This window comes from Neophocaena asiaeorientalis, unplaced genomic scaffold (assembly GCF_003031525.2).
Source record: "Neophocaena asiaeorientalis asiaeorientalis breed wild unplaced genomic scaffold, Neophocaena_asiaeorientalis_V1.1 scaffold893, whole genome shotgun sequence".
Lineage (NCBI taxonomy): Eukaryota > Metazoa > Chordata > Mammalia > Artiodactyla > Phocoenidae > Neophocaena > Neophocaena asiaeorientalis.
In genome coordinates, this window is record NW_020174065.1 from 166,451 (window position 1) to 177,658 (window position 11,208).

An 11,208-nucleotide genomic window follows, 5' to 3' on the forward strand; every position below is an offset into this window, starting at 1 on the left:
CTTTGAGACCTTTGGGTACCTATACCCTGTCCTAGAGCAGAATTTCTCAAAGTATTGTCCCTGGACCGGCAGCAGTATCACCTGATAGTTTGCTATAAATTCAAATTCTAAGGACCTATTCCAGATGCTCTGAATTGAAAACTCTGGAGGTGGGACCTAACAGTCTGTATTTTATCAAGTCCTCCAAATTGTTGCCGTTCATGCTTCAGCATGAAAACCACTTTTTCAGAGAAGTTTACAAGGACTCTGAGGTCTTCAACTGAGTCACAGTGAGAAAATACAGTTCAAGATTATTCCAAAGGAACTTTGCTAAACTTTGACCCTGTAGCTCCTAGTAATTACTTGAGGAGTCCAGGCAGCTTGGAGTGTGTATCACCAAAGACATCTCTCCTAGGAAATGACCCAAATCTTGAGAAAATCTCCACACTAGCCATAAGGTATGTCATGTGATACCCAAATGAGAGGCCATTCATTCATTTCATCAACAGATATGTTTGAGCATCTACTAAGCCCTAGTCACATATCTGAGTCAAGGATCTTGTGGTCAAAGAAAGAAGATAAAATGTGAGCACAATAATATAATACATGGGAAAAGAGATCACCTTCAACTCAATGATATCAGGCTCAGATTCAGAGGAAACAACTGCAGAGTTAGCTGCTGTTTTTTTGACAACGGATAGCCATAAATATTTTTCAAGCTACCATAAACACAATCAGTGGTGAGGTTTGGAAAAATAAATTTTGTGATTCTATGCGGAATGGGCCAGAAGAATAAGGAAATGGAGAGGGAAGACCCACTAAAATATAATTATAACAGTTGAGAAGAGGGTAGGGCCTCACCTAGGATGGAAACAGAATCCAAAGGATTTTCACCAGTGAATGGCTGTGAGGTTATTGGTAATGAAAAGAGATAAGTGGAACATGCCTCTGAAGTTTGGAGACTAAAGATGTGAGATTGTTATGTTAATAAAATTTAAGTGAAATAAAATGTGAAAACAAAGCTTGAGATGGGAAGCTTGTTTCGTTGTGAACATGTCAAATGTGAGGTACATGCTGAGCATCCAAATTAAGGGGTCCAGGTTACAGATTCATGAGAAAGAAGACGAGATTGGACATCTACATTAGAAAGACGTCTACACAGAAGTGGTTGTTGATGTCATAGGAGGAAAGGAGATTTTTAAGGGAAAACAGACTGAAAGACAAATGAAACAGGCCACAGAAAACATCTTGAGAAATGACAGTATTTATGGATTGGAAGAGAGATGTCCATTGAAGAGGCAGGGGAACCAGAAACAGTGTCATGTAAGCAGAAGTGATATCCAGCTGGAACTTACGAGTATTGGTGGACCATTGTTTACATCTCCTCTGAGTCATAAGTGCTCTGTTCTTTTTGTTGTTCATATTGATCTGGTTATCAAATATTTTTTAAGCCTACAGAAGGCAAAAAGCAAAGAATGAGAATCTAGTCATTATACATCTCAGGTCTGAGCAAACTTCAGCACTTTACAGTACTTTGTAAAAATCTGGAAGAGGAAAACCTCCCAGAAAGAAAGTAGTATATGCATGAAATCATTCTACAATCTGCAGTCTGGCTTAAAGAGTCCTCCCTTTGGCCCATGACCCCTGTACTACTCTTTGCAACACATTTATCCTCTGGAAATAGATTGTTGACTTGTCTACACCTTCCTCTAAACTGGAAGCTACTGACCCATATTGCAAAGGGGAAGATTTTATCTCATAGATATGGCATGTGATTATCTAATAAATTGACATTTTAATTAAATACTAACTGGTATTATATTATAGCTTTTTTATGTGCTATTTTCTATGATTTCTTACTCAACTGAAGTATTTACATCAACAAAATGGTACCACTGTAGACTGCTGGCATGTGTGCGTAGACATGGTATAACAAACATAATTATTATTTTTTGTGAAAATTGAATTTCATTTTTACTATGTACAACTATATCCTGGTTGAAGAATAAAGAAAATACCAAATACCAAAATATGATAGGGATGATTACATTTTTTTTTTTTACTTGAAATGTGCTTTAAAGAAATCTTCCATAGCTAAAGGTTCTTTTCCCCAGGGATCCTATAGTAGAATTGCTAGCTTCTTATATGCCTGTGTTAACTTTAGGTGAAGTAAACAGTTTTTCGAGTTTTCCATGACAAGTTATAGGAGAGAGCTTTAGTGTCTTTGAAGTCAAAAGGAGTGTCCCAAAGCCATCCAGAGCAAGTCATGGATGCCCCTGTATCTTTGATGTTTTATACCCCAAAGATTTTAAATTTTCTATACCAAATGCCCAGTTCATTTTGTTCTGAAATTTAAGAGTGTTTCAATTCAACTTGATCTAATAATCAAATAATACAATGACAGTCATTGGGAAAGAAGCACAAAAGAGACCTAAGCATATTGATATTGATAGTCTCAGCATACTGATAGTATTTAGAATTGAGGTGAATTATGAATCCTGATATCACACTCTGAAAAGGAAATTGGAGAATGAGACTGTGCAGAAGATAAATGACTTCTTATTCTAAGAAACAACAAATGAGAATTTGGGGATGTTTACGTTAAGATAAAAATAATGCACGATAGTAGTCATCAAATATTTGAAGAGTTCTCATGTAAATATGGGGAAGAATGAGGAAAGAAATCAAACTTTAGAACTAAGTTTCATTCATTTATATTATAATTTTGGATTCTTATAGTCAAACTGATTAACATGATGAAAAATAATTTGGCAATAATTTACATGTAAGGTAAATGAAGATCAGGAAAACAATATGTTTTTCTATAATAATTCAGCATACTAAACTCAGTTCTAAAATCCAAGAACCAGCTCCCAAAGAAAAATTAATTATTCCAAATTTCATTTTATTTTTTCCCCAAAAGAAAATCAGCACAACACACACAACCTAAAAACCATTCCTCAAGCCAGTTTCAGTGTTCTTTCTTTGATTAGGTGAATGTACATTTATGTAGAATAAGAACGTACTATCCAAATATGTGGCTTTTATAAGCTGTCAAAATTCTGTATGATCTGTGCATCAAAGATGTTGAGCGTTACCATTTCATTGCTCTTCTCATTAATTTTTCTCCTACTGTCTTAATAACAACAAAAATAGTGACTCCTTTATACCCCAAAATTCATTCCACGATACTTGGCATTATTGTATTCTTAATGAAAATTAATAAAGACTTCTTTCTTTGGCATCCCAGAAGTGGGACACTTGGAGATATTTATGAAATGAGGTGAATGTTCTCATGTCCTACTGTTTTCTTTGTAGAGTAGTGACTTCAGCTTTACTCTGTAATGTTCTTGACAGATAATAAAGATTATGATGCATACTTATCATACACCAAAGTGGATCCTGACCAGTGGAATCAAGAGACTGGGGAAGAAGAACGCTTTGCTCTTGAAATCCTACCTGATATGCTTGAAAAGCATTATGGATATAAGTTGTTTATACCAGATAGAGATTTAATCCCAACTGGAAGTAAGTTAATGTTTTCATTTAAGAGTGTGCATATACTTGTGTCCGTCTGTGTAATCATCATTTTTAAACAGAATTTAAACTTTTAGTTCTTCTACATCTTTCAGTTTCTCAAGAAAGAAATGGCATTATGTGTTCAAATGAAAAATAAGTGTTGATACCCCTGAGGAAGCTACTTCTATTATTCTATAAAGCGTCTCATGTTATAAGCCTTGACATTTAAAGAAACCAAATGAGAGATTTGTACCTGGGAAAACATTTCTATCTTTGAGAGAAGAAAAGTCCCATACTCTGTTCAAAGTGATCATTGGCTATTTTCATCTTCTCAAGGGTTTACCTAGCAAAAAGAACCAGCAATTCTCATTTAATGTGTGAAAGAGAATTTACTGGGGCTTTCTGGACCCAATGTTCAATTTACTTATTCTGATAAACCCTCTTCTCTGTTGTAGCATATATTGAAGATGTGGCAAGGTGTGTAGATCAAAGCAAGCGGCTGATTATTGTCATGACCCCAAATTACGTAGTCAGAAGGGGCTGGAGCATCTTTGAGCTGGAGACCAGACTTCGAAACATGCTTGTGACTGGAGAAATTAAAGTGATACTAATTGAATGCAGTGAGCTACGAGGAGTTATGAACTACCAGGAGGTGGAGGCCCTCAAGCACACCATCAAGCTCCTGACCGTTATTAAATGGCATGGACCAAAATGCAACAAGCTGAACTCTAAGTTCTGGAAACGTTTACAATATGAAATGCCTTTTAAGAGGATAGAACCCGTTACGCACGAGCAGGCTTTAGATGTTAGTGAGCAGGGGCCTTTCGGGGAGCTGCAGACTGTCTCAGCCATTTCCATGGCTGCGGCCACCTCCACAGCTCTAGCCACTGCCCATCCAGATCTCCGATCCACCTTTCACAACACGTACCATTCACAAATGCGTCAGAAACACTACTACCGAAGCTATGAATACGACGTACCTCCTACCGGCACCCTGCCTCTTACCCCCATGGGAAATCAGCATACCTATTGTAACATCCCTATGACACTCATCAACGGTCAGCGGCCACAGACAAAATCGAGCAGGGAGCAGAATCCAGACGAGGCCCACACAAACAGTGCCATCCTGCCGCTGTTGCCAAGGGAGACCAGTATATCCAGTGTGATATGGTGACAGAAAAGCAAGGGACACCCCGTCCCTGGGAGTCTGAGTGGAGTCTGCAGTCCAGTGCCTGGAACTAAATCCTCGACTGCTGCTGTTACAAACATGCATTACAATCTCTAGAACACGAGGAAAAACAGGGTCTTGTACATATGTTTTTTGCAATTTCTTTGTAGCATCAGTGTCTTCCTGTTTTACCATGTCTCTTACCATTACATTTTTTGACTTTGTTTTATATGTCATTGGAATTTGTAAATTTACCTTTTTTTAAAGAAGAGACTTATGTATAGATAGAAAACCCTTTTTTGCTTCATTAGTTTAGTTTTAGAATGGGTTTTTATTTCCTTTCCTTGATTTTTGTTTTGCTTTTAACATTTCCTTGGGGTGCTTGGACAAATCTATCCGATGGGACAAGGAGCGCCGGATCCTCTCTTGGGTTCTTCCTAGGATCAGCAGGGCCATGTGGGCCTTCAGAAAGCAGTGCAACGAATGCCAGCATTGCCATTTGGGAAAAAAAAAAAAAAAAAAAAAAAAGATGAGAAGAACACTTGTTCATAGGAGGGCCGCGCCAATCAGAGCCCTGAATATCTTTCTTGTCCCACCTCATTCCCCACCTCTACCCTTCTAATGGTGGCATGATGTGTAAACTCTGAGAAGGGGTTGGGGAGGGTCTAACTGTCTTAACATTTAATTCACTGCTCGTCAGAATACACTCCAGACCCAAAAGTGTGCTAGTCACTTGACAGTGACCACTACAGAGTGCTAAGAAGAGAAGATCAAGGGCAGAAAATGGGGGAGAGTGTGCTGTTTCCGTTTTTTAAATGAGTTGATGTACCCTTATATAAATATATATATATATACATATATATATATAAAAACACACAACAAAAGAAACAAAAACAAAAAAAAGCAAAAAGACAAAAAAAACAAAAAAATCAAGCCCTATATTTGATCACTTCCTGGAAAGGCATGAATGTGTTTGTGGCTGTTTTTGTTTACTATTCTACTTCCTCTTTTCCCTCTATAATTTTCTGCAAATGAGATTATGTGCAAATGCCTGGCAAGTTAACTCAAAAGGGTGAATCAACACAAGTCAAAGTGAAATTTACATTGAAGGCTTCCAAACCAAAGGGAAGGCCAGGATGTGTCATCAAATATGTTTTGTCACCTTGTATTATAGAAAATGTTATTTTCTAAAGAGTCAGTGCAAATCTGTGAAACTTATTATGGGGTCCCTTTGTATTTAAATGTTAATTTACTGTATTTAATTTTCAGTGCTATATTCAGAATCAAGTGTTTGGTTTCAGTTTGTGAACATAAGCAACACTTATTAATATCAAAGTGTTTATATAAGCACTCAGGAGGTCAAACATATGAATACCAACAGAAATCAGTATTTTTGAAATAAACATTATTTACACAAAATAGTTTTTAAATTAGGTGAGAAGGTATTTAAAATAATTAATTTTTACTGTATAAAGAATTAGTTTTACTTTAACTGTATAATTCTATCTGTCAGAAACAGAAAGCTGATGCTCCCAGGAAATTCATCTCTTACCATTTAGTTTTATGTTTGAATGACATAGCAGCTAATACATAGTCATGTTGAAAATGATGAAACATCAATCATAAAGGAACTTGCAGAGGGCAGAATTGCTAAAGGGAAATATTACCTAAGTAACTTTTAGTTTTAAAAAAAAATCAGTGTGATGAAAACACTGATAATAGAACTCATGCATTACTTTAGTGATTCATTATAGGAACTTCCATTCCAGCCATTGTCTGTGGGCTCGTGTAGTGAGTATTGTATGTTTGGTTTATTCCTACCACCATATAATGAGAAAACAATTCTACACTTTTGGTCACAATACTAAGGTATGAGTTGGCCACACACACAAAAATGTAAACTTCAGTAGAGTTCACTGGGGAGGGTAAAACTGAATTGCAGATGTATGAGAGATGAGTATAAGAATTTTGTAACAATGCAAACGTCTCATATTTGTGTGACAAGGTAAAGGACCTTTAGGATGTGCATTGATTTTTATTAGCTAAAAAAATGCTTATTTCCCTGACAACTCGCCTCGGTCCTTCTCTACAATCTGTTCTTTCTTCCCGTGCTCCCCTTGGACCTGTGTCACATTTTCACAAACCAGAACTGAAGCTGCAAGGACACATAAACTTTAAGGTCAGCTTTGCACATTGGGTTATTTTCAGAATCCAAGAAGGCCATTGTTTACTTTGTACTATGGACACCTGTCAGGGACTGGTGGCAGTCAACCTCATTGGACTGGATTCCAGATTCCCCCAGTGCTCAGAAAACTGTAAACATGGCAATGGCCTGGTTTATTTCTTTGGTTTTCTTTTTAGTTTTTTTTTTAAGTGCACGATGAAAGTGTGGAATAAATGTAGAGGAAGTATTCAGACCACAGTCATATTTTAGGCATCCATAGGTGTTAATTTAGCTGCATTGGGAGTACATTTTTTGTTCTATTTTTAGTGTAGATTTAAGAACTTTGAATAGCATGATTCAGGGATTGATGGGTAATATTTGATATTCTCACAACTTAAAAAACGTTTTTTTTTCCTCTAATGCTTTGTCATATTTTTAGAAAATAAATGGAAGAAGAAGCTATCTATGGCTTTAGAAACATTCCTCCCAAGTATTCCTCTATCAGCTCCATGTGAAAACAAATGAAGGAAACTGTCATGTGTTTACGTGCTCTATGTTTAACAAAAGTTATGTTAGAATTCACAATAAAGAGAGAAAAAAATGTATTTTCCCTAGTGCTTAGGTTTCATCCTTCTCTTTTTTTCGGTGGGGACTGTGGGGGATAAGAATATTCTAGCTGTAAAAACACAGTTGAAAGTGTGAATATGTTAGCCAAGCAGAGGGAGATAATCAGCGTCTGGACTTGGACGTGTGTGTTGTTTGGTATTGCCTGTTTGTCATCATTCGCTGCTCAGACTCCAGTGTGACATGTTATGGATTCGTAAGTCCACCTGGTTCTTTAATGTAACCTCTACTTGCTGCCTATGAGCGTCCTACCCTTTATACTGGTGCTCAAATCTTTGATTATTTAATTTGTAATCCATTCCATAGGTCTTCTATGGGCAGAGAAGAAATTTGTATCTCATGCAGCCAGCTGATTTAAGTTAAGATCAATTTTATGAAATAAATCTAACACACGATGAGTTCAGACACCTGAACCTACTATAGTTCTATAGATGAACCCCTGATTGTTCAGTCAACCATTTTGCATTTATTACTTTCTTCATAGTATATGTGTTTGAACCCTATTGACTTAAATACCTAAATACTGCTTTTTTCCTTATTTCAATATTATTTAGCATTTTATGACAAGAACAAATAATAACTGAGAGCCGACCCTAAACTCCAAGTAAGTTTTATTTATCCTAGAATAGTCATTAACTTTTGACAGATACCATCTATGTAAATTTAGATCACCATTTCTAGGAAAACATTAATTCATACATTGGTGAATTATCTTCAGATTCTGGAATGATGCCCTAGTTCTCCTTTTTCTAAGAAGTATTTTTTTATCTTGTGCTTAATTTCTTATTTGAATTTAGTTTAAGTTTATATCATTAGTCCCAGAAGAAAGCTTATTCAAATTCAGAGGAGACCATTGATACTGTGCAAGTAAAATGACTGAATGGAACTAAGAGAATACATAGACACAGAAGTGGAAAATCCCTTATTGTTCCTCATCTCAACTTGCTTGGTCATTATTCCCACTATTGTTATAGTTGATTAAAATAGGTGAAATATTATTAAATGGATTAGAAATCCTACCTACATATTCCCTATTGCTGAAGAATTTTTTAAACAACATATACAGTCATTACAGAGACATGATAATGCAGCTGAGTTCCCTAAAAGGAGCAGCCTGTCAATGGAAGCAGAGCTAGCTATTCCTTGCCTTATCACTAACCCTTCCCACTTTATTGTTCTGAACAAAGAAAGTAACCAACAGTTAAATTTGCATTATCCGTAACAACAGACCTTAAACTTGGGTTTAAGGACACCTTGAGTCTGTAAAAAGGATTAAAGGAAATAACGAAGCACTTGAAATTCCAGACAGAATTGTGAATGTGTACAAAACTGTGATTTCTGGGATGTTAGTCTCAAAGATACCCATCACCTAAAACTGTCGATGTTTCAATTTAGAGCGTATTCTCAGAAACTGGCATTCAGATAAACCACATGTCTTGTAGGCACTGTTGTGGCTACTATTCCTTACCTTTATTCATGAAAATTCAGGGGATGACTGTTGTTCTTTTAACAAACAGAGGCAATTCCTCTTCCAGCATGACCCAGCTTTGTGGGAGGATTGGTTTACAGTGAGGAAAAACTTTGATTGATGACAAGTAATTCATGCCCAAATAAGTAAGAGTTGATAGTTTATTCATTTCTTAATTTACTCAAAAGATACTTGGGGGTGGGGGAATGTGAAATCATGCAATGTGGCATGACGCCTTGTTTCTTTAAACGTTTTTATGGGTTGATTTAATCATTCTACTACAACGAAACTAAGAAGAATTAATTTAGTGCAGGAGTAGAAGAAACAGCCATTTGACGTGTTTTTCCAAAGGGACCCAGTTTTCTTATGCCAAGATTTAGAATTGGTTATATACTTGGTTTTCAGCAACTGTGCTTATGCCAGTTTCAGGATTTATGATATAACTTTAGGGTAATATGAAGAATTTTGAGAATGAGCTGAAGTTAGGTGGTGGTTATTTAAAGTTTTACTTTTTACTCATTATGGGCAGCAAGATGAAAGTTTGTGCTCTGTTAATTAAGGTACTGTCACAGGGAGCTATAAGACCTGACTAAATTTGAGTAAAGAGAAGGATGATGATGATGACTTAATCCTAATCCTAATCTTATGTGTTTTATCATCGTCAAACTTCAGTCACATGTATAGAAAATGCCCAGACTAAAAAGGAGGAACTCAGCTCTAATTTTCCATCAAGTATCATTTCTTCCTTCCAGGCTCAGAACACAAAACATCTCTCCATTATATACACATAAGATACATAAAAAGAAAACTTTCCTTTTTCCCTTTAGTAAATGTTCCTCTAATTAGTCTCTGAGTGCACTGACAAACTCATGTTTCTGAATCGTTCATTAAAGTAAATAAGACACTATTGTTTTTTCTACCATTCACTACCTTCATTGATGCATCCCCCAGGGTCTACAGCCCGAAAGGAATTCTCTTTCTAACAAAGGCAAGTCATTACACTGTATTCCCTCCACTACTAAATGAATAGAAACCGAAGAACTGCACATGAACTTGAGACTCTTAAATGTAATATTAACGTTGTGTAAATTTCAGTCTTCATAGTCCAGATAACCTTAAATTTCAAAGGGCATGCTGGTCATTAAAAAAAAATTTAATGTAAAACTACATATTACATAGTGCATGAACATGTGGCAAAGTAATTCGGATCTATCCTTGCTAGTCAATGAGAGACTAAATTTGGGGAGATCAGATGTGAGTGTTTTAGGTTAATTCTCAACTGGGATGAAGACATCTTTCTGTTAGGATATGTGGACAGTTGTCCATATTCCTTACAACATATGCTCCTGGTAGCTAGAATCCTTAGTGTGTTCTTTCGACCAAAGTAGTGGAGATATGTTCATATAATCTGCTATTGAATTGTAAAAACTTCTACATGTTCAGAGTTTGAGAGAACCCAAATAGGAAAATGAGTTTAGTCATTTTCCTCTGCTGGTGTTCAAGTCAAATTTTAAACTCAGACACTCTCAGATATGTTCAACAGTCAGTAAAAAGTGCATTTTCCCTAGTGTTTCCCTTTAGTTTTGCCTACCCTCTTTGATTTTGTACAGTCTAGAATGTATGTAACTCGTGTAGGTGATGGAGGCACTCCTTTTTTTCTTGGAATACTTACAATTATATATTTGGTTTTGCTTTCACTAGCAATAGGAAAATAGACAAATACAAGTGTAAAAATGAGAAATTTTAAACTTGAATTATAATTTGTGTTTTACAGTCGTTTCATAAGTCTGTTGCTCTCTATGAGTATGCTCTCTATATATCCTGTAAAAATAAATTTATATGTTACATAGAAATTCAAGAAATTAAATTATTTATTAAGCTACAAATGTTTCTTCTGGTTTCTACCTGGTCATCGATGAAAATAAATTAATAATGTGTTGTTGGAACCTCTGTAAGTACCTTCGTTAATTTGACAACTCTTGTTATACTTTTCTTTCCCTCTCTGTTTATGTCTGTATAAGCTTATAATTCTTAGACTTGATTTTCTATTATGATTATGGAGAAGGGGACTTAAGAAATGGCCAATTGGCTGAACAAAAAGAAAAACAGTGTTAAAAAGTCAAGTCCACTTACAGTCCCTCTACTGGATTTGTGAGAAGTTTGAATCACAAACTCAGTCACTTAAAAGTTATTATCACGTTAATGATCTTTTCAAGGTTAAATTCTGCATTTTCCCTTCATCTATTTCATAAAATGATTTCAGGAACAGAAATGAAAGGAATGATA

General features: G+C 35.8%; 1 protein-coding gene across 1 annotated transcript in view; it reads left to right on the forward strand.

Moving 5' to 3' along the window:
- Positions 1–4,672, forward strand: part of IL1RAPL1 (interleukin 1 receptor accessory protein like 1) — a 144,892-nt gene extending 140,220 nt beyond the window's left edge. The window contains exons 6-7 of the mRNA XM_024754554.1: positions 3,337–3,507; positions 3,954–4,672. Of these exons, the coding sequence (XP_024610322.1) occupies positions 3,337–3,507; positions 3,954–4,672 (890 nt within the window). The remainder of the gene's footprint in view (positions 1–3,336; positions 3,508–3,953) is intronic.
- The last annotated feature ends 6,536 nt before the right edge of the window (positions 4,673–11,208 follow it).